The sequence below is a fragment of the Macrotis lagotis genome, chromosome 3 (assembly GCF_037893015.1).
Source record: "Macrotis lagotis isolate mMagLag1 chromosome 3, bilby.v1.9.chrom.fasta, whole genome shotgun sequence".
Taxonomy (NCBI): domain Eukaryota; kingdom Metazoa; phylum Chordata; class Mammalia; order Peramelemorphia; family Peramelidae; genus Macrotis; species Macrotis lagotis.
In genome coordinates, this window is record NC_133660.1 from 294010899 (window position 1) to 294036164 (window position 25266).

Sequence of the window (25266 nt, forward strand, 5' to 3'; positions counted from 1 at the left end):
TCCTACTATCTTGTAATAAATCCTTAGCTTGGCTTTCCAAACCTTTGCTATAGGAAATAGAAGTGCGTTTCTCAAACTTGCCACTTTACCATTGCCCTTTTCTCGCACTGACTGATTTAAAGTACCTTGTAGGAATATCTCTTAGAATTCTGTTTACAAAGGAGAGAACCTTACTCTTCATAGATTTTCAGAACAGTTGCCAATGGCCATAAGGATATTAATAGCCTAGAATGATGATGAAAAGGAGGAAATGAATCTCAATTATCACAATTGATGACTAAGGAAAGTTTAAGATCCCTTAAGCCTACTAAGAGTTCTCATCATGGCCTCATTCACCTCCTTGTTCCTCAAGCTGTAGATGAGGGGGTTCAACATTGGGATCACTACAGTGTAGAACAGAGATGCAACTTTGCCCTCATCTAGGGATTCTCCAGATTTGCTTTGTACATACATAAATATAAGAGTCCCAAAGAAAAGCCCAACAGCAGTCAAGTGGGAGCCACAAGTGGAAAAGGTCTTGGCCCTCCCTCCAGCAGAGTGGATCTGTAGGATGGCTCTGATGATGAACAGATAGGACACCAAAATCATGATCAGGCTAGACAGGATCACAATGTGAGCAAATATGCCTGTCACAAGTTCTTGTAGGAAAGTATCCCCACAGGATAGCTTCAACAAGGGGGGAAGATCACAGTAAACAAAATCTATCTGGTTGTCACCACAGAAGGAGAGTGAGAACATGCAGCAGGTCCTTACAGTGGCATTAGTCAAACCGCCAAGATAAGCCCCAGTCACAAACTTCAGACACGTCTTGGGAGTCATGATGGTGACATAAAGCAGAGGCTGACACACAGCCACATAGCGGTCATAGGCCATGATGGCCAGCAGGAAGCAATCACAGGTGCCAAAGAAGGCAAACATGAAGAATTGGGTGGCACACCGCTCATAAGAGAGCACAGCTCTTCCAGCAGCTAAGGTCACCAGGAGCTGAGGCAACACTGATGAGGAGAAACCAAAATCCAAGAATGCCAGATGTCGGAGCAGGAAATACATGGGTGTATGGAGTCTGGGATTAGTCCACACCAGGGTGATCATGCTCAGGTTACCCAACAGTATCATGAGGTAGAAGACCAGAAACACTACCAGCAGAAGAGACTTCAGCTCAGGGTGGTTGGTGAAGCCCAGCAGGATAAACTCCATTACAATGGTCCTATTTCCAATAGCCATGAACCTAGAGACTGATGTTGAGAAAAGAGAAGATTCAGATCAAAGTCAAAGTGTTCTATGATGAATTAGTGGAGTAGGGTAGTAGGGCAGAGTAGGCTGGGGTAAACATTGGTACAAGTGATGAGTCCTACTATCCAGAAAATTGATATGGTCAATGGATTTAGAACCTTTCTCAAAATAAACACCTAATAAATACTTGGTGATCTGCAGTAAAACCTGTCTGATTTGGGCACCTAGGTGGTGCAGTGGATAGAGCACCAGTCTTAGAGTCAGGAGTACCTGAGTTCAAATCCAGCCTCAGACACTTAATAATTACCTAGCTGTGTGGCCTTGGGCAAGCCACTTAACCCCGTTGCCTTGCAAAAAACCTAAAAAAAAAACCTGTCTGACTCCTTAATATTACAGAGGACATGACACAGAAAGGATAAATTATGCTTAATAATAATAATAATTCTCTTAAGCAAACAATTACATGATATAAACATTATCTTATTTGATCCTCCCAACAATCCAGGTAGAAAACTGTTGCTATCATCACCATCTTACAAGTAAAGAAACTAAAGCAAACAAAGGGTGGAGAGATTTTTGCAAAGGTCACAGAACTCAAAACTATCTGAGGCTGGATATGAGCTCAGGTCTTCATAATCCAGGTCCAACATGCTATCTCTTGCACCACCAAGAGGTAAATCTGAATTCTCGTCTTCAATTTGCAGCTAAGAATCTTGTCATTACTCTATTGAAGACTGATTGCTGTCTTAAGAAATAAAGTCAACAAGCAAAAGTCAACTAAGCAATGAGGACGTGCAAAAAGGTAAGAGATAACACCCCAGCCTCAGGGTGTTTATAATCTAGATCAGATCCTGGGGTTTTGCTACTACCAGCCCCTAGTTTTCCACTTTCCTGGATTACCTCAATTCTTTAGAAAGACACATCACTGAATTAGTAGATGATAGAATATAAAGATGATCATCTAACAACAGAACCCATATAAAAAACTGCAAGACATCACCATGATGGCATTTGAAGGCATCTCAAATTTAGTAAATGCAATACAGATTCAATATCTCCATCACCACTCACCCTTGTAAAATCCTGGACAGATAAATGACAGTGTTGGTCTGAGAGTCAGGAAGACTCATCTTCCTGAGCACAATTCAGGTCTCAGACACTTAATAACAGGGCAAGCTAATTAGTGGTATTAGGCCTAGTTTCCTCATTTCTAAAATGAACTGAAAAAGGAAATAGCAAATCATTCTAGTGTCTCTGTCAAGAACATTCCAATGGAATATTCATACACAATGGAAAATGACTGAACAAATATATGCATATACGACCCTCAAGAGTTCAAGTTTAGTTGAAATCTTATATTGCATTCTTCTTTCCTTCGAGCATTCTGACTCATTTAGTTAAGCTCCACAGCTCCACCTGCAGGTGATCATCAACCCTAAGGAAAGTGCAGGTCAGATATCATGTGGTAACCACTATGTGTGGCTTTTAACCACACCAGAAAATACTCGGATTATAAATCATCTATAATTCCCAAGTCCACAATATGTTTATGTCTTTGAGTCCTCCAGACATGGCAGGTCAAAGATTTATAGATGTGGAGCTGGAAAGGGACCCAGAGGTCATTCCCCCATATCACAGGTGAGAAAATTGTGCAGGACTAAGGTTAAATGACTTTCCTAGAATGACACATCTGAACAAGAATTCAATCCCAGGTCTCCCTGACACCAAATCCAGAATTCTATCTACTACCCTATGCCTCATTGTTATTAATACTAATTTATTGGCTTATCAAATCAAGGCTGAGAGCAAAACTCCACATAAGCTTTTCAGTTTGTGTTTCTGCTTCTCTGAGGACTTAACTCCATGGTGCCAAGGTTATGTGATTAGTGCACATTAAAATCTAGATGTTTCAGAGGATGGGGGGTGTCTCCAGAGGATTGGGACTTAGAACTATTTTCATAGTCAAATTCACAAGCATTCATTAAACAAGGTGATATAATGAATAGAATGCTGGGCCTAGAGTCAGAAAAACTCACCATCTTGAGTTAAAATCTGGTCTTGGATATTTATTAGGTGTGTGACCCTGGTATGTTTCATAACTTTGCTGGGCTTAGTTTCTTCATCTATAGAATGAGTGGGACATACACTAGTATATTTTCCATGAAAACTATAAGTGGGGGTGGCATAGTGGTGTAGTAGATAAAGCACCGGCCCTGGAGTCAGGAGTACCTGGCTTCAAATCCAGCCTCAGACACTTAATAATGACCTAACTGTGCGGCCTTGGGAAAGCCACTTAACCCCGTTTGCCTTGCAAAAACCTAAAAAACCTATAAATGAGGTCTCAAAGAATCAGATATGAGTAAAAAATAAACTGGAAATTCTGTTGAGGCTAGAAAAGACCTGAAATGTCATCTAATTCAACTCTTTTATTTTATAGATAAGGAAATTTGAGTCCTAGAAAGAAAACTTGATTTTACCATCATCACATTGATATAAAATGACAAAATGAGGATTTGATCTCAAATTTTGAGATTCTAAATTCAACTCTTTCTCTATTAAACAAATCTTAAAGTTCACATATCCCTAAAAAATGAGTGATGCCCCATTGTAGATAATATGTGATGCCACATCTATATTATAATGGTATAATGAAAATCAGAGGAACAAATATTTGCAAGATGCCTTATAAACTTTAAAGCACCACATAAATCTGAATTATATTGTCATCAAAGTAGTCATCAGACTTGCCATCCTCCTCCACCTGGCCCTTCTTCCTCTCCTCTTTCTGCTCTTCCTCCATGTACAAGGAGAGCAATATTCTTACATTTGGGAGCTCGGTGCAAGGGAATATTAATTTTGATCACTTATATATCCCAAGGTATCTTGGGATTTGGGAGCTAGATATATGATACTTTGCTATTTATTTATTTCATTTTTAAAAAATTGGGACAATTAACAGTTTTTATCATAAAGTTTTCCATTTATGATTTCTTGAATTGTAGCTATGGAAAATCAGACTTTGATAAAGCCCAGTGTGATTCAAAAGGAACTACTTCACTATGCCTTTATATCACTCATATCATTCTGGTTTTCACTGATTGGCCAATATGCCCCAAGCCAAACTTCAAAGGATCATTGAGGGGAGTTTGATGTCCTAGGGTCAGTTTAAATAGCAATTCTTCCTTTTCTCAGCAGGAATTTTAAACTAAATTTTAAACTAAACCACCTTTTGCCTCAATTCTTACCTAGCCTTTGAATACAGTGTGTTTTGCCTCAAACAAACAGAAACTTGGAAAAGACCTTAATTTTAAAAAAGTCAAACTTTTTAAAAAGCCATTGCCTCCAGACCATCACCACTTTTTCTGTTAACTATGATTACCATTCTCATCAGTCGAGTTCAACCAACATTTTGGAGAATTGCTTAGTCCCTTCAAGTAGGGGATGTAGCCAACCAGAGTGCTGAACTGACCAAGATTCAGCTTCTTCATAGTCCTAAACATGAGAAGAATCCTGTTTTTCATTTAACCTCCTTTTGAAATGACCCAGGAAGGCTTTGATGAGCCTTCTGTATGCATATTGGAGGAAAGTTATTATAATAGAAATAGCACTATAGGTAGACTGAAGGCTTAGATTCTGATTGCCCATCTGTTGTAAAAAAGCAATGGATCCCTTCTCTTATAAAGGACTGCTTGTTCTCTGACATGAGAAGGTTAAACTAAGTTCTCTCCTAGATCTGTCCCTTTCTGATATTCTTTAGCTGTGTATTAAACATGTAATTATTATTTTTTCTTCTTGCTTTGCCTTTTTTTAATGTTAATAATGAAGAAATTTCTTTTGCATATATATATATATATATATATATTTATACTTGTAATGAGTTCTCTTTCCTTGCCATCTAAATGGGTAAGGGGAGAGAATTTGGAAATGAAAATAAAACTGAATTGTTTTAAGCAAACAATCAGAATATACTTGAGGAAATAGTAACTATTATATTATTATAGCTAAAGCAAGATAATATTTGTAAATTGCTTACCATGAGTTTGGCACATTTACCAAAACTTATTCTTTTCTCCCCCTCCACCCAAATTGCAATGCAGTATCACTTGTTATGACATGGAGCTAGCAGTGACTACATTACTCAACATTTAATAGCCCTTAACCAATTTCCCAAAATCTTCTATTTTAAAATAACCTCATTCTGCCATTTGGAACAGTTTGATTCTAATTAACCTCCCCAGATTTATTTCACAAAGATTCCCTTGATGCAGTCTATATCCCAGTCAAACTGGATTGACATATTCTAATCCATAATCCTGCTAGCAGATATTCTTTTATTTCAATTAACAAGCCTTTATTATATGAAAATTTATGCTAGGTGCTCAAACTATAAAGACCAAAAAAAAAAATACAAAAGAAAAACAAAAATAAACCTGAGCTCTAACAGAAGATTTTTATCACTCCCCAAAAACATGAGGTCCCTGAAGGTCAAGGTTTCATAAAAGCATAAAATGAGGGGCAGCTAGGTGGTGTAGTGGATAAAGCACCAGCCTTGGAGTCAGGAGTACCTGGGTTCAAATCTGGTCTCAGACACTTAATAATTACCTAGCTGTGTGGCCTTGGGCAAGCCACTTAACCCCATTTGCCTTGCAAAAACCTAAAAAAAGCATAAAATGATTCTTCCCTTATATTAATTCCCCATATAGATAAGTTATTGGTGGTTTTGACTTATGTCTCAACTTCCTCTACAACAAGTCCCAAGTTTCATCCAGGAGTATTTACATACCTGTATCAATCAGCAGATGATGCAAACAACATGAAAAAGCTTATTCTAGTGGAAACTGTGCTAGATTTGGAGTCAAAAAAACATGGTTCAAATTCTAACTTTACAACTGATTACTTCATCTCTATGGACTTCAGCTTCCACCTACTTAGTTTTTGAATAATTCTTTAAAGTTTACAAACACCTTTAAACTTCTTAACTCTTTTGATCCTGATAACCAATATGGTTGAAATTATTTATATTTTGCATATGAGGAAATTAAGACTGAGAGGTTAAATGACTCATCTATGCTGGCACAGCCAGAAAATATCCTAGAGAAGATTCAAACTCAAGTCTTCCTAAATATAAGTCCAAGATTCTATCCACTATTCTACAAGATTTCTCTAACCTCCTCATCTGGAAAAGAAGACTCTTATCCAAAATGGCTTCTAATGAATATTTCAGGGCTGAGTCACTAAAACTGAAAAAATATTTCCCCCACCCAGTAGTTCCAAGTATAGACTGGTCATTATTATCAAGAGAAGACAGCAAAGTGTACTGGATAAAGGGCTTGTCTTGGTAACAGGTAGACCTGGGTTCTTGAACTCCCTCTGACAAATACTTACTGAGTAACCTGAAGAAAGTGGCAACCTCTCAGAGCCTCAGGTACCTCTCTAAGATGACAGTCTGTAGACAATGTGCACCTCTCCAGTGGTAAAATTTTCTATAGAAATGAAATGACAGATACCAGTGTATGATATTCTCTTCCTCTGCATGTAAAAAAAATTCTTCATTTCCCACAACTACTGAACCTAAAGTCAAGGAACTTTCAATGATTTACCTACAGTTAAGGAGAGTGCCAGGGACTAGGCTGGGACTATTTTGCACTCACAATATTGTCTGAAGGATCGGATTATTTAGACAGGGTCATAGATTTGGAAATAGGCCCTCAGAAATGCAAAATTGTAGAATTTGAGATTTGGAAGAGACCTTCATAACTATCCAGTATTGTACACTAAAGAAATTCTGAGTATAATAGATGATCAAAGATCTCTAACCCTCTTCAGTTTACAAAGGTGCAAATAGCCACTGAATTATACATGGTCACACAGGTAATAAATAATGAAGCCAGGTTTTGAACCCATAACCTCTGCCTCCAAATCAAGCTTACTATGCTATTACATCAGCCTCAAAAAAGCAACAATAGAAAGAGTCCATTAAGGGACATTACTTCTCAAAATCAATTAGAAAGTATTTCATTATATGTTTCTTCTTAAAATATCCTAGTGAGGATGTCAGATAATAAATACTTTCATGGAGTTTAAAGGTTTTTTTTTTGAAACAGACTTGTATGACTCTTTTTCCTTAATGAGATTCTTAGTCAACCAGAACTTTCAAAATCATCGTCAAAACTAGCATGTGAAGAAAGGGCAAACATATTAATATAACCTGCAAAAAAAGGTCTCTTCATAATCCAACTGCAGTGAAAGATTTAAAGATAACAGTCCTAAAGTTGGACTGATGAATTTCATTAGAAAATGACATCCTTTAATATTGGTTTTAGATTTGGGGAGGAAAATGTAGCTCTTTAGATCACAGAACAACATATTTCTTGCCAAAATAGAGCTTAAAAAGTCCTTGTCCCCAAATCTCAGATAAGAAAACTAAAGAGGTAAAGTGTTTTGCCTAAAATAGGTTTAAGTAACAAAGTAAAAGTAAGGGCTTTTTATATGTCATCCGTGTCATTCATGACAAAATGACTAGGATTCCATTTCTAGAGCAGAGTTGGTAAATAGATGAGGGGGACACTTCCTGAAGTAGCTCACTCACCTTTATTTCCCAAGAATTTTACTACTGTCACTGAATGCTTCTTCGAGCAATTCTCTCCCACATTCTAATACCTGTTTAAAAGCTTATTTATTTGACTTAATGAATTCATAAAAACCCTTATGAAATTCTATATCAATTACTCTATTTACATAAACAACCAAGCTAGTTTTTAAAAAGAAAAAACAATCCATGTCTGAAAAGCAATTCCTTCCCCCATCTACATCTGGCCATGGAGATGGATATTCCAAGGTTAGAAGACTTCACGTTTCATCCAATATAATAATCACAAGATCAAAAGACTTATGACTGGAAGGAAAGTCAGAAATCATTTAATACTCCCTATTATTTTTGAGATAAAGAACTATGATAAAAGGAGAAAAAGACTAACACATCAAAGAAGTGGAAGATTTCGTATTTGAACCCAAGTAATCTGTCTCAAAATTCAGGATTCTAATCTTCTGTACAATGGTGACTTAACCCTATGACTACAAAAGGTCAGTATCTGCTTGTAGAAGCAATCCTTGCCTTATGCTATCGGCTTGCTTGGAGTCCTGTGGAATTATCATCTATAAGGATATACCTGAATGGTGCCACAATCCAAACTGTTTACCTTTGGGTTTTCATTCTTCCCAGGAGGAACAATTAAATTGCAAGCCAAAAAAAAAGGAATCTCTTGCCATGATTTCTAACAACTTATGCATTTCAAATATTAGTAGATCTCCTTCTCCCAAGGGATCTTTCTATGACTGAGAAAGAAGTAAAGAGGAGGAGGACTTTCAGGCACAAAGGAATTTTAGAGGAAGAAGAAATAACAAAGAGATGAATCACTGGAACAATGTTGAGTTATGGTTCCAGGGAGCCAAGATGGATCTCCTTTCATATGAAGTTCTCCATCAGCTTCACATTCTCACCTAACACTTATTTTTGCAAATTCAGTTGAATAAATTAGAACACCCATGTGGGAACTGCCCTTCATGCCTTTTAGATGACTATAATGCTGGGTCATATACATATGACCTCATGAAATTAACTTCACTTTGCACCTAGTTCTCTTATAGGTCTCAAGGAAGAGTGAGACAATGAAATTTCTAAAAGAAAGGGCTTGGATAGAAATTGAACTTATGCTGCCCAGTCATACATCCCCATACCCTATAACCAGCCTCCATCAGAAATGATTAAATCCATTCTTCAGGGTAGAGCCATATTTCAGTGGATTGATTCATTATTTTAGGACCAAAAATATACAGTCCTTGAAAAACCTAATTTGAGCAGAAACTTGGGCCAGCAGCTTTCCAAGTAAATGTAGTTACCCAAGCAAGTAGACATTGATGGGTGGCAAGAGGAGGCACTGGATCCACTTCCCCATTCAATTGGTGGAAGATCATTAGATCATCTCCTATAAGGAATTTATAATATGTCTCTTGAAACACAGGACTCATGAGGGGGTATCAGTAAAACTATAGTGAGTCAACCAGAATAGGGGAAAAGGGGAACTACTACCCTGATTAAATTTAATATACTTCTGCAATCACCAAGCTCATTTGGAAGTACCAAGTCACCCAAGTCTTAAGATTCAACCTTGAAGGACTGTTAGAATGATTCCTCCTAGAGGGACAACTGAGCTTCCCACAAACATCTGGTCATCTAAACTGTAGGTTCATGAAGGTACTAGAGGCCATATGCCTGAGTCATGGCAAGGCTGGATGGAAACTAAGAGGAGGGTGACCAAATACATAAAGTTTCACTGGATACCAGCATCCAGGTTATTGTCATACCAGGGATTCCCAACAGACTCATAGGAGTATCCCACATTACATTTAGGAGGATGAAAGCAATCCAAAGAAAGAAAAGATATCCTTGAGTAATTAAAATGAAGGAACCCTTCCTCCATTGTCTGGGTTACATGTATGTGGATAAATAGGATGAGGGAAACATGGAAATGAACATTATGAGTCCTTGGGAATTGCTACCTACACCAATATTTGAGATGATCTCTATGGTAATTGTTGTAGGTAGGGTAACCTAGAGCTATCTGTATTACACAATATAAGGCCGCAAAGTGGGTGGGATTACAATGTAAAACCTCTTTAGGGATGGTGATGAAGGAGACAATGTTTTAATTCCAATTACTACTCATACAATGATCCAGAAGATGATCACAGACACCTAGCACCTCACATGGACTCTAGAGAGTTGAATAAAGTTGATGTGTTTCTATTCTTGACATTAGAAAGGATGTCAGTCAGGTAACTCAGTCTTTAAATATGGGGTAATCAATCTCACCAGTGCTTTCTTCTCTATTCCTATGACTAGGGATTAATTTTTGGCCTTTTTTTATTTTTTTTAATTTATATGATTATAGTAATCTTATTGTGAGAGTAATCATAAACCCCTCTCCCCCCACCAAAAGTGTGAGAAACCTCAGGAATAGTGAGAGAGAAAAAATGTACTTCAGTCTGTTTTCAGATTCCAAAGGCACTGTCTCTGGGATAAATTGCCTTTTTTTATCATAAGCCTATCAAAGAAGTTGCTCCAATATTTTCCCACAGTTGCTATTACTATCTGCATTTCCCTCCATTCTATTCTTCCCCACTCTCATTTATTCCATTCTCTCTCCTTTCATCCTGACCCTGTTCAGAAGTGTGTTGTATCTGAATACCCTCTCCCATGATCTTCTCTCTCTTGTATCACCTGTTCCCCCCTTCCCTACTCCCATTTTCCCTTATTCCATCCCTTTCCTCTCATTTTTCTCTAGGGTAAGATAGATTCCTATACCCTATTAAATGTGTATGGTATTTCCACTCTGAGCCATTTCTGATGAGAATGAAGGCTCACTTATTGCCCCTTGCCTTCCCCCATCCCACTCCATTGTAAAAGCTTCCTATTCATTCCTATGTGAAATATCTTAGCCCCTTCTACCTCTCCTTTCCCTTCCTCCAAGTTCTTTCCTTTATCACCCATTGACTCCATCTTTCTACTATATTGTGCCATTATATTCACCTCCTTCCTATGTCCTGTCTATAAATGCTCCTTCTAACAGCTCTTATGAATGAGAATGTTCATATGAGTTATCAGTATCTTCTTCCCATGCAGAAATACAAGCAGTTCAACTTCATTAAGTTCCTCAGTTAGTCCTTCTTGTCCAATCTCTCTATGGCTCACCTGATTCCTCTACTTGGAGATCAAAAATTCTGTCCAGCTCTGGTTGTTTGAATGGGAAAGTTTGAAAGTCCCCTGTTTCATTCAAAGTTCATCTTTTCCCCTGAAAGAGGATCTTCAGTTTTGCTGGGCAGTTGATTCAGGTGTAAACCATGATCTTTTACTTTCTGGAATATCACACTCAAAGCCCAAGGATCCTGCAAAGTAGATGCTGCCAGATCCTGTGTAATCCTGACAATAGAAGCATGGTATTTGAATTGTTTTATTCTGGAAGCTGTTAGTAATTACTCTTTGACTCAGGAAACCTGGGATCTCTTTCCGGAGGTGATTGGTGAATTCCCTCACTTTCTATTTTACTATCTACTTCTCAGATCTCAGGGCAATTTTGCTGTATTATTTCTTGAAAAATGAAGTCTAGGCTCATGACTTTCAGGTAGCCCAGTAATTTTCAAATTATCTCTCCCTGGATCTGTTTTCAAGGTCAATTTTTTTTTCAATGAGATATTTCACATTTTCTTCTAATGTTTGGTTTTTTGGTACAGTTTTATTCCTTCCTGGGTTCTTGCAAAGTCATACTCTTCCTTTAGTTCCATTCTGCATTTGAAGGAATTACTATCTTCAGATCTTTTTATCCCTTTTTCCAGCTGGCCAATTCAACTTTTGAAGGAATTCTTCTCCTCATTTGTCTATTGTATTGCTATTTCCATTTGGCCTAAACTAATATTTTTTTCAGTTTTTGCTAGGCAATGGGGTTAAGTGGCTTGCCCAAGGCCACACAGCTAGGTAATTATTAAGTGTCTGAGGCCGGATTTTAATTCAGGTACTCCTGACTCCAGGGCCGGTGCCCTGTCCACTGTGCCACCTAGCCTCCCCTAATATATTTTTAACATATTATTTTTTTCAGTATTTTTTGTATTTCTTTCACCAAGTTGCTGACTTGGTTTTCATTATTTATCCGCATTGCTATCATTTCTCCTCCCAATTTTTCCTCTACTTCCTTTAATTGATTTTTTTTTAGATTTTTTCAAGGCAATGGGGTTAAGTGGCTTGCCCAAGGCCACACTGCTAGGGAATTATTAAGTGTCTGAGGTCGGATTTGAACCCAGGTACTCCTGACTCCAAGGCCGGCATACTAGTCACTGCGCCACCTAGCTGCCCTTCCCTCAATTGATTTTAAAAGTCTTTTTTTACAACTCATCCATGGCCTGAGCCCATTTTCTATTTCTCTTAGAGCTTTTGGAAACAGAAACTTCAATTTTTTCATCATCTAAGTATATAATCTGGTCCTCCATGGGACCAAAGTAATTTTCTATGGATCAATTCTTCTTTTTCTATTGCTTGCTCATTTCCTCAGCCTATGACTAATTTGCCACATGTCCAAGGCTTTGGCAGGTTTGGGGGACAATCCACAGATCTTAATTCCTCCAAGATCTTAGGAAAGGTTTCAGGCCCTCCCCTCTACCCTGGAGCTCTGAGGATAGTCCCTGCTTAGCTATGGTAGTGTGGAAGCCCAAACAGCAACCTGGATCTGAGTGTGGGCAAACAGCTTAGTCCTATCCCAGGGAGAGCAGAGAGATTTTTGCACTCTACCATCTATGGACTTAAAGCTCAAGAAACCTCCAAATGGGATCACAAGGCATCAGTCGTGACTGAAAATAACTAAACAGTCACAGAGTTGAACAAGTTCATGGCTCTGCTGCTGTTTTTGGCATGTCTTTTAATTTTTCTTGGCCTTATTCTATTCATCTGTAAATCATCCAAAAGTTGGGCTAGAAGATCCTTGAGGACTCATTCATTTATAAAACTCAGGCAATTTGGGTAAAAACATTTTCAACCAAAAAGATAAAACTGAGTTACTGATTTTTCCCATGTATAAGATGCACACCTTTTTTAATAATTTGGGCTCTAAAAGCTGGGAGTGTCTTACACAGTGATTATAGATTTTTTTTATTTACATTTCCCATTTTTTCATGATTCTTCTCTTTTTGCTCATGGTTTCACATTTGTTACGGGTTTCTTAGGTTGTGCTTTGCCATATGCTGTCCCAAATTCACTCAAAAAAGATTTTCTTACAGTGTTGAATTCAAGTTTAAGGTGACCCAGTTGCTGAATGCAAGTTTGGTCCTCCTCCAACTGAGAAAACAATCCAAGACTGGCTACAGGAAGAAGAAACCCTACTCAAAAGGTCACAGCAGAAGACCATGAGAGGCAAGGCAATAAAATGGCCTGATTTAGAGAGGGAACTAAAGATGTGAATTGAAGACCAAAGGGCGATTGGAATTACTGTGTCCACAAAGATGGTGCAGCATGAGGCCAGAAGAATTACTTATGAGAAAGAAGTGACTGGTTCAAAAGAGAACACAATAGAATCTTCAGATTCATGAAAGGGAATGGACTAAGCAAGTGTCCACACACTGGACTGGGCCAGAGAGTGCTTGTGATCAACCACAGACTAGAGTACAGGTAGAAGAGCAGGCAGTGCCTCTCCTAAGACAGAATGGACATCATCAGACATAGATGATGACAAGCTCATGGATAGGAATTTTGACAGTAAAGAAGGTGTATGATTTTTTTGCTGAATACAGCTGGAGTTCAATAACTTTATGTAATATGCTTTTTTTTCAAATTTCAGACCCCCAAATTAAGGTGCATCTTATACATGAGGAAATATGGTACTTAATATATTTCTTGTATATTTTTATAATTGCATTTCCAACTGGCCTTATTAATTCAAAGCAAACAAGAACTCATCTATGCAGTGAACAAAGAAAAAGTTATTCCAAAAGTCTAAACTTTTTGAGAGACATTATTTAAGAAAATGTTATTGGTTTAAGTTATGTGTCACTCGTTCATTGGGGTCATCCACTCCAAGCCACCAGAAACTTGCTTGTTACTTTTTTTCCAAACACAGATCATTCTCTCTCCCGCCACCTTTAACTTTGCTTCCTAGAATTCAAAAGTAGCTAATCTCCCACATAAGGTGCTCTTTGATTCCCATGTCATGAATATGTAGAGTTCTCTGCCACTCCATGTTCAAAATTTTGTTGTGTTTAGACGTTATATTCATATGTGCGTGTCTGTATATGTATAGTTAAGTCCCCAAAATGGATTACAAACTCCTAATGGCAAGAAGTCTTGATGTTTCCCACTACCTTATACAATGTCTTATATATATAGCAATGTTTTTAGATTGATTGGCATTCTGGGATTTGTAGTTCAGAGAAATAAGTATTCTCTCTCACCTATGAGAAATTATTTCCAACTCTAACAACCCTTCTAGAAGGTGAACTTGAAGCCATTCATTTTAGAATAGATACCCCCCTCTGTGACAGAAAGGAGTGGGGATGACAGGTCACCAGAAACAGTAGCAAGGGTGGGTATGGTGCTGTCACCCCAACAAGGACTCACTTGAGCTAAACTCAGTGAGATATAAATATATAGACATAAATTAAAGAGAAATGATAGCTGAACTACCAGAGAGAAGGGAAGAGATATGAGTAGTCTGTCAGGGTCCCACAGACATCATCGAATAAACAAGTGAGCCTCGCATATTGCATATAATTGTCACTTCAAGGTCTAAGAGAAGTGCCAAATGAATCTACTTTTTCCAAAAGTACGTTACTGCCTATTGGTCCAGTAACAGGGAAGATTATATATTCTTTTTCTTTCACTTTGCTAATAATTTCCTTTACCATAATTGTGAATTTATACATAAATATATGAATATAGTGATGAATGGGTAAGTGTATATTTGTGTGTATAGGTGACTATGTGCATATATATGTATAAGTATGTATTTATATACATTTGTGTGCATATATATAAAACCCAACGTTAGTCAAGAAGGCATGATTTACATGCTCAGATCACACACAAGAAATCTGGAAAGGCAGGGTAGCTAGGTGACACAATGGATAGTGCACCAGCTCTGGAGTCAGGAGAACCTGAATTCGAATCTAGCCTCAGATATTCAATAATTACCTAGCTGTGTGACTTTGGGCAAGTCATTTAACCCCACTGCCTAGCAAAAAAAAAAGAAATCTGGAAGGGAGAAAATTATCTGAAATATACAAAACTGATACCAGGACAAAGAGCCTAAGATCTAGCAAATTGTTAGCAATTTTCCTAGATGTAGACTCTATGATATTATTATTGTATTAATAATTTTCAATCTGGCATAAACACAGAAAAGCAGAGAAAGACACAATTATGGACCTGAGGACCATTACATTTCCTCTAGACTAAAGGAAAGGAAAGATTTTTAAAGCAAGATGAAGTTAATTAAACTTCTAGAGAAGAGGGATTAGGATGGACAGAGATGAGGAAAGACTCAAATGTTAAATCAGCAAAGACTTGTCCTGAGAGGGAATAGATGGGACCTAGGAATAACTCAGGTCTGTTCCTGTCCAGAATGGAAGAGGGGTTAGAAGGGACTGAATACTGAGGAGCTAACACTGCCCTCCAGAGTGTTACAAATGCATGAATGAGTTACATTAAATTTTTCCACCTCTCCATGGCAATATTGACAGAATATGAGCCTTTGTGTTCCGGTCATTGGTTCTCCTGGGTCAGTTGTCTCTAGTTTCATCGTTTAACAAGTGTCAACAAAATAATTCTTTCTATTCCTGCTATCATGCAATTAATTCTCAGTCAGGCTTTCCAAACCTTTGCTAGAGCAAATGGTAATGCCTTTCTCCCCTGCCACTGTCACTGTCCTTTTCTGGCACAGACTGATTTAAAGTACCTTATGGGAATATCTCTTATAATTCTATTTACAAAGCAGAGAACCTAACTCTTCATAGATTTTTGGGAAATTTGTCGATGACCGAGGAGATACTCACAGCCTAGAATGATGACAACAAAGAGGAAATGAATCTCAATTGGCACAATCAGTGACTAAGGAGAGCTTAAGACAACTTAAGCCTACTAAGAGTTCTCTTCAGGACCTCCTTCACCTCCTTGTTCCTCAGGCTATAGATGAGAGGGTTCAACATAGGAATCACTACAGTGTAGAACACAGAAACCACCTTGCCCTCATCTAGGCATTCTCCAGATTGGCTTCGTACATACATGAATACAAGAGTCCCAAAGAAAAGTCCAACAGCAGTCAAGTGGGAGCCACAAGTAGAAAAGGTCTTGGCCCTCCCTCCAGCAGAGTGCATCTTTAGGATGGCTCTGATGATAAACAGATAGGACGCTAAGATTATGATCAGACTGGACAGGATCACAAAGTGAGCAAAGAGGACAATCACGAGTTCTCGTAAGAAAGTGTCACCACAGGACAGCTTCATCAGGGTTGAGAGGTCACAGAAGATAAAATCTATCTGGTTGTTGCCACAGAAGGAGAGTGAGAACATGCAGGAAGTCCTTACAGTAGCACTAATCAATACCCCAAAATAGGCCCCAGTCACAAATTTCAATCTGGTCTTGGGAGTCATGATAGTGACATAAAGTAGAGGCTGACACACAGCCACATAGTGGTCACAGGCCATGATGGTCAGCAGGTAGCAATCAGAGGTGCCAAAGAAAGTGAACAGGAAGAATTGGGTGGCACACTGCTCATAAGAGAGCACAGCTCTTCCAGCAGTTAAGGTCACCAGAAGTTGAGGCAACACTGATGAGGAGAAACAAAAATCTAGGAAAGCCAGATGTTGGAGCAAGAAGTACATTGGTGTATGGAGTCTTGGATTAGTCCACACCAGAGTGATCATGCTCAGGTTACCCAACAGTATTATGCGGTAGAAGGCCAGAAACACTATGAGAAGAAGAGGTTTCAGCTCAGGGTGGTTGGTGAAGCCAAGCAGGATAAACTCCTTTACAATGGTCTTATTTACAGTAGCCATGAAGCTAGGGACTGGTGCTGAGGAAAGAAAAGGTTCATGTCAAAATCAAAGTGCACTATGATGAATTAGTGGAGTAGGGGAGTAGGGCAGAGTTGGATGGAGGAAAGGTTAGGTCAAGTGATGATTCCTACTATCCAAGAACTTGATGTAGTCATGGATTTGAAACCTTGCTTCAAATAAGCTCCTAATAAATATTTGTTGATCTACAGTGAAACCTATCTAACTTCCTAATATTGCAGAGAACACTGGACCCAGAAAGGTCAAATTAGGCATAATTATAATAATAATAATAATAGCAAATCTTAGAAACAAAAAATTGCATGGTACTTTATGAGTATTATCTTATTTTACCCTCCCAACAACCCAGGAAGAAAAGTGTTATTATCATCTCCATTTTACAAGTGATGAAAATAAAGTAGACAGAGGGTGGAGAGATTTGTGCCAAAGTCACAGAACTAGAAAATATCTGGGACTGAATATGAGTTCAGGTCTTCATAAGTCCAGTTCCAACACACTATCTCTTGCAACACCAAGAGGTAAATCTGAATTCTGGTCTTCAGTTTGCATCCAAGACTCTTGTCATTACTCTATTGAAGACTGAGTGCTGTCTTAAGAAGTAAACAGGCAGGGCAGCTAGGTGGTGCAGTGGATAAAGCACCGGCCCTGGAGTCAGGAGTACCTGAGTTCAAATCCGGTCTCAGACACTTAATAATTACCTAGCTGTGTGGCCTTGGGCAAGCCACTTAACCCCATTTGCCTTGCAAAAACCTAAAAAAAAAGTAAATAGGCACAAGTCAACTAAGTATTGAAGACATGCAAAAAGGTAAAAGATACCCCCAGGTCTCAAGGAGTTTATAATCTAAACCAGATCCTGGGATTTTGCTTCCACCAGCCCTTGCCTGGTTTCTCACTTTCTTGTATTACCTAAATTCTTTAGAAAGATACTTCATTTGAACAATAGAGCATAAGATTTAAAGGCGATCATCTAACATACAAACCAACATCAAAAACTGTAAGACATCTCCAACTAGATGGCCTTTGAAGGCATCTCAAACTCAATATACGCAATACAGAACTCAATATCTCCTTCATCACCCACCCTTGGGAACTGGACAGATAAATGACACAGTGTTGATCCAAGAGTCAGAAAGATTCATCTTCCTGAGCTCAATTCTGACCTCAGACATTTAATAAAAGAATGGGCCTGGCCAAGACAATTAATGGTTTGTGCCCCAATTTCCTCAGCTGTAAAATGAACTGGAGAAGAAAATGGCAAATCCTTCTAGTGTCTCTGTCAAGAAAACTCCAATTGAATAATCATACACAATTGAAAATAAATGAACAAAGATATATATATATAAAATCTTCAAGTGTTTCAGTTTAGTTGAAATCTTATCATGCATTCTTTGATGCTGTGAGAAATGTGACTCTTTTTGTTAAGCTCTACCTGCAGTTGATCATCAGTCCTAAGGGAAGTACAGGTCAAAGACGATGTGGTAACTATCATGTTCTGTTCCTTTGTCTTTCAACCATGCCAGAGAATGCTCAAACCATAAATCAAACCATAGAATTCCCAAGTCCACAATAAGTTTATGCCTTTGAGTCCTCTAGACATGGTATGTCAAAGATTTATAGACATGGAGCTGGAAAGGGACCCAGAGGTCATTCCCCCATATCACAGGTAAGAAAATTGTGCTGCACTGAGATTTGATGACTTTCCTAGAATGACACATCTGAACACAAATTCAATCCCAGGTCTTCCTGATACCAAATCCAGAATTCTATCTACTACCCTATGCCTCATTGTTAGTGATACTAATTGTCTGCTTATCAAATATATGCTGACAACAAAACTCCCCATGAACTTTAAAGTTTGTGTGTCTGCTTCTCTGAGACCTTGACTCCATGGTGCCAAGGTCATATGATTAGCACACATTAAAATCCAGATGTTTCAGAGGATGGGACCTAGAACTATTTTTATAATCAAATTCACAAGCATTCATTAAGCAAGGTCATACAATGAATAGAATGCTAAATCTAGGGTCAGAAAAACACATCATCCTGTATGAAAATCTGGTCTCAGATGTTTATTAGGTGTGTGACCCTAGGATTTTTCTCATAACCTTACTGGGCTCAGTTTCCTCATCTATAGAATGAACTGGACATACACTAGTATATTTTCCAAGAAAACCAAAATTGAGGTCATAAAGAATCAGATATGACTGTGAAATATACCTGAAATTCGATTAAAGCTAGAAAAGACCTGAAATGTCATCTAATTCAACTCTCTTATTTTATAGATGAGGAAATTGAGTCCCAGCAAGAAGATATGACTTTACGAGCAGCACATTGGTAGTAAATGAGAGAATCAGAATTCAATCTCAGATTTTGAAACTCTAAATTCAACTCTTTTTCTACTACACAAGATATACAAATTCTCATATCCCTAAGAAATGAGTGATGCCCCATTGTAGATAATAAGAGCATCTGTATTATAATGTTATAGTGGAGATCAGAGGAACAAATCTTATCAAGGCACTTTATAAACTTTAAAGTACCATATAAATCTGCATTATATTGTCATCAGAGCAATCATCAGACTTGCCATCTTCCTCCACCTGGCCCTTCTTCCTCTCCTCTTTCTGCTCTTCCTCTATCTGCAATCAGTCTTGTCCTTACAATTTGGGTGTCCAATCCAAGGTAATATAAATTTTGATCACTTATACATCCCAATGTATCTTGGGATTTGGGAGCTAGATATATGATTCTTTGCTATTTATTCATTTCATTTTTAAAAAAAAATTGGGATAATTAACATTTTTATCATAAAGTTTTCCATTTATGATTTCTTAAAATATAGCTATGGGAAACTGGACTTTGACAAAGCCCAGTGTGATTCAAATGGAGTTATTTCACTATGCCTTTAAATCCAAATCACTCTGGTTTTCACTGATTGGCCAATAAGTCAGTCCCAGACCAAACTTCAGTGGATCATTGAGGGGGTTTTGGTGGCATAGATTCAGTTTAAATAACAAATTTTCAGGGTGGCTAGATGGCACAGTGGATAAAGCACCAGCCCCGGGTTCAAATCTGGTCTCAGACACTAAGCCACTTAACCCCATCTGCCTTGCAAAAAACCTAAAATAAATAAATAAACAAACAAATAAATAAATAACAAATTTTCCTGTTCTGAGAAACAATTCTGAGGGTCTTCTTCTCTCAGATTTATTTAGCAAAACTAAAATACCTTTTGCCTCAATTGTTACTTATAACTACTCAGTTTAACTACTGAGTGTTTTTACTTCAATCAAACAGAAAATGGAAAAGACATTAATTTTTAAAAGTCAAGATTTTTAAAATGTCACTGCCTCCAGACCATCACCAGTCTGTCTGTCAACTATGCTTACAATTCTCATCAGTCATGTTCTACCAACATTCTGCTGAATTGTTTAGTCCCTTCAAATAGGAACTTAGCTGACCAGAGTGCTGAACTGACCAATATTCAGCTCCCTCATAATTCTAAATATGAGAAGCATCCTGTTTTTCATTTAACCTCCCTTTGATATGGACCAGGAGGGCTTTGATGAGAATTTGGTATGCTTACTGGTGCAAAGTTATTATAATAGCAAATACCCAAGATAGGTAGACAGAAGGCCTAGATTCTGATTGCCCATCTGTTGTATGAAAAACAGGGTCCCTTCTCTTATAAAGGACTGCTTGTTCTGTGACAAGAAAAGATTGGACAAGTTACTCTCCAAGATTTGTCTCTTCCTGATGTTTTTTAGCTGTATTCCAAACATGCAATTATTGGATTTTTTTCTTCTTGCTTTGCCTGTTTTGAATTTTAATAATGAAGGAATTTGTTTAGCATTTATATATATATATATATATATATATATATATATATATATGTAATGAGTTCTCTTTTTTGCCTTCTGAATGGGAAGAGGGGAAAATTTGGAAATGAAAATAAAATTGAATTGTTTTAAGCATATAGTCATAACACACCTAAGGAAGTAGTAGCTATTATATCATTAAAGCTAAAGTAAAAAATATTATCTCAAACAAGATAATATTTGAAAATTGCTTACCCTAAACTTGGCACATTTACCAAAACTTGTTCTATTCTCCCCAACCCACCCAAATCACAATTTAGTATCACTGGTTCTGACATGGAGTTAGCAGTGACTACATTACTCAACATTCAAGAATACTAAATCAAGTTCCTTAAATCCTCTATTTTTAAAATAACCCCAGACGTCCATTTGGAACAGTCTGGTTTCAATTAACCTTCTCAGAATTATTTTACATAAATTTCCTTGATACAGTCTACATTACAACCAAACTGAATTGACATGTTTGAATCCATAATCCCGTTAGCAGATATTCTTTTATTTCAATTAACAAGCCTTTATTTTACAAAACTTTATGCTAGTTGCTGAAGCTATAAAGACAAAACCATACAGAAGCCAAACAAAGATAAAGCTGAACTCTAAGAAAGGAAGATTTTAGAATTCTCCCAAAACACAAGGTCCCTGAAGTTCAAGGTTTCCTAAAGTGGGAGTGATTGTTCCCTTATATTAGTGCCTCAGATAGAAAGTGATTGGGGGTTTTGACTTATCTCTCGATCTCTTCTTCAAGAAGCCTCAAGTCTCATCCAGGGGCATTTTCAGACCTATTCAAGTCAACAGATGATGGAAGCAAAAGCTTTTTCTAGTGGAAACTGTTCTAGATTTGGAGTCAGAAGAATAAGGTTCAAATTCTAATTTTACAGCTAATTACTTCATCTCTTGGACCTCAGCTTCCATCTAGTTGGCATTTGAATAATTCTTTAAGGTTTAGAAAGACCTTTATTCTTCTTACCTCTTTTTACTCCTGATCACCAATATCGTTGAAATTATCTTTTTTTTGCATATGAGGAAATTAAGACTGAGAGGTTAAGGGACTTGTCTATGCTGGCACAGCCAATAAGTATCCTAGAGATGATTCAAACTCAAGTCCTCCTAAGTACAAGTCCAATACTCTATCCACTATGTTACAAGATTTCTCTAACCTCCTCCTCTGGAAAAGAGGAATCTGATCCAAAATGACTTCTAATGAATATTTCAGGGCTGAGTCACTAAAAATGAAAAAATATTTCCCCCATCCAGTAGTTCCAAGTATAGACTGGTCATTATTATCAAGAGAAGACAGCAAAGTATAGTGGATAAAGGGCTTGTCTTGGTAACAGGTAGACCTGGGTTCTTGAACTCCCTCTCACAAATACTTACTGAGTGACCTGAAGAAAGTGGCAACCTCTCAGAGCCTCAGATACCTCTCTAAGATGACAGTTTGTAGAAAATGTGCACCTCTCCAGTGGTAATATTTTCTATAGAAATGAAATGACAGATACCAGTGTATGATATTCTCTTCCTCTGCATGTAAAAAATTCTTCATCTCCCACAACTACTGAACTTCAATCCAAGGAAGGTTGAAAGAATTACCTACAGTTAAGTAAGGCCTGAAAAAAAAGCAACCATAGAAAGAGTCCATTAAGGGACTTTCCTTCTCAATATCAGAGTTAGTATTTCACTATATGTTTCTTCTTAAAATATCCTAGTGAGGGTGTCAGATTATAAATACTCTCAAAAAAGTTTAAGTTTTTCGAGACAGACTTCTCTGATTCTTTTGCCTTAATTAGTTTCTTAGTCAACTATAATCTTCAAACTTAGCCTCAGAATCAGCATATGAAGAAACTGTGCTGACACATTCATATATCCTGCAAAAGAAGGTCTCTTCATAATCCAACTGCAGTGAAAGATTTAAAGTTGGAATGGTGAATCTTAAGAATCTCCATTCTTCTATGATTTTTCTCATTCAATTTCACCAGAAAATGAAATTCCTTAATATTGGTTTTAGATTTTGAAAAAAAGTGGAGCTCTTTAGATCACAGGGCAATAGATTTCTTGCCAGAGTAGAGCTTAAAAAGCCCTTGACTCCAAATCTCAGGATTTCCAGATGATCAAACTAAAGAGGTAAAGTGTTTTGCCTAAGATGGGCTGTAAGTGACAAAGGGAGACTTTGATCTCAAGCCAGGGCTTTTTATACTTCATCCATGTCATTCATGACAACATAATTAGGATTTCTAGAGTCGAGTCATTTATTTCCCTAGAATTTTACTTCTGTCATTGAGGTCTTCTTCTTCCAGCAATTCTCTCCCACCATCTAATATTTCTTTAAAAGCTTATTTATTTGATTAAATAGATCCCTAAGAAAACATATAAATTTCTAAATCAGTTACTCTATTGACATAATCAACCAAGCTAGTTTTTAAAAAGAAAAAACAATCCATGCCTGAAATGCAATTCGTCCCTCTCATCTATATCTGTCTATGGAGATATATATATATATATATATATATATATATATAGAGAGAGAGAGAGAGAGAGAGAGAGAGAGAGAGAGAGAGAGAGATGGAGATGAAGATGATGGAAATGATGGAGATGGAGATGGATATAGATATAGATGATATAGATATAGATATAGATATAGATTAGATTAGATTAGATATAGATTGTATAGATGATGTAAATATAAATATATTCCAAGGTTAGAAGACTTCATGTTTCATCCAGTATAAAACCACAAGATCAAAAGACTTATGTCTGGAAGGAAACTCAGAGGTCATTTAATACTCTCTACTATTTTGAGTAAAAAATTATGGTCAAAGAGAACAAATGACTAGGACAGCAAAGAAGTGAAAGATTTCATATTTGGACCCAAGTAATCTGACTCAAAATTCAGCATTCTCTCTTTTGTACAATGATGACTTAACCCAGGGATTAAGAGAGTTTAGTGCCTGTTCATAGAAGCACCCTTACCTTATGCCATCAGCTTGCTTGGAGTCCTGTAGAATTATCATCTTTAAAGACATACCAGAATGGTGCCACATTCCAAACAGTGCTTACCTTTGGGTTTTCATTCTTCCCAAGAGGAACAATTATGTTGCAAGCAAAAGGAGTCTCTTGCCATGTTTTCTAACAGCTTATGAATTTCAAGTTTTACAACATATCTTCCTCCCGAAGGTTCCTTCTTATGATGAGATAGAAATAAAGAGCAGGATGGCTTTCAACCACAAAGACTTTTAGAGGAAGAAGAAATAATTACCAGATGGATCACTGGAATAATGTTGAGCTATGATTCAAGGGAGCCAGGATGGGTCTCCTTTCATATGAGCTGTTCCATCAGCTTGGTAATCTCACAAAATAATTATTTTTGCAAAGTCAGTTGAATCAATTAGAATATCCAGATGGGAACTGTCCTTCAACCATTCTAGGTGACTAAAATGGCATGTCATATAAAAATGATCTCATGAAAATGACTTCACTTTGTGCCTAGTTTTCATAGAATGAACTGTAAGAAGATGAAATTTCCAAAAGAAATGACTTGGATAGAGATTGAATTTATGCTGTCTAATCATGTCTTCCCATACTCTATGACTAGCCTCCACCAGGAATGATTAAATTCATTTTTCAGGATAGATCCATATTTAGTGGAATGATTCATTACTATAGGAACAAAAACCAACCAGTCTAACTTGAGCAGAAACTTGGACCAGCTGTTTCCCCAACAAATATGGTTACCTAAGCAAATAGACATTCATGGATGGAAAGAGGGGACACTGGATCCACTTCCCAATTCAAGTGGTGGAGAATCATTAAACCAATTCCTATAAGGAATTTAAAATATATATCTCTTTAAACATGGGATTCATGAGAAGACTAAGGGGTACCAGTAAAACTACATTGAGTCAACCATAATAAGGGTAACAAGGAAATGATTAAACTTAGCACACTGTCCTAAGCACCAAGGCCATTTGGAAATACCAAGTCACCCAAGTCTTAATATCCAGACTTGAGGGACTGTTGGAATGATTCCTCCTAGAGTGAAAACTGAGCTTTCCCCAAATCTGTGGTCATCTGAACTGTAGGTTCAGGGATTCCCAACAGACTCATAGGAGTATCCCACATTACATCTTGGAGAATGAGAGCAATCCAAAGAAAGAAAATATATCCTTGGGCAGTTAAAAATGAATGAATGCTTCCTCAATTATCTGCATTACATGTATGTAGATAAACAAGGTGAGTGAATCATGGAAATGAATATTATGAGTTCTTTGGAGTTACTACCTATACCAGTATTTAAGATGTACTCTGAGCTAACATTCTACAATATAAGGTCTCAAGTTGGGTGGGGTTATAATTCAATAGTTCTTTAGGGATGCAGATGAAGAAGACAGATTTTTTTTTTGTTCCAAGTACTTCTTTTACATCTACCCAGAAAAAGACCAAAGACAACCAGTCCCTCGCTTGGATTCTAGGGAACTGAATAAAGCAGGATTTAATGAAAACAACTTCAATGGCTATGATACGATGGCCACTACTTTACCTTTGAATTTCCTTC

General features: G+C 37.4%; 2 protein-coding genes across 2 annotated transcripts; both read right to left on the minus strand.

Moving 5' to 3' along the window:
• Positions 1 to 288: 288 nt before the first annotated feature.
• LOC141516737 (olfactory receptor 9Q1-like) lies at positions 289 to 1224 on the minus strand. Its single transcript, XM_074227728.1, has one exon. It carries the CDS (start codon positions 1222 to 1224, stop codon positions 289 to 291), a length of 936 nt encoding a protein of 311 aa, XP_074083829.1.
• Positions 1225 to 15888: 14664 nt separating this feature from the next.
• On the minus strand, positions 15889 to 16824 carry LOC141516738 (olfactory receptor 9Q1-like). The gene has a single exon (XM_074227729.1). It carries the CDS (start codon positions 16822 to 16824, stop codon positions 15889 to 15891), a length of 936 nt encoding a protein of 311 aa, XP_074083830.1.
• Between the last annotated feature and the right edge of the window lie 8442 nt (positions 16825 to 25266).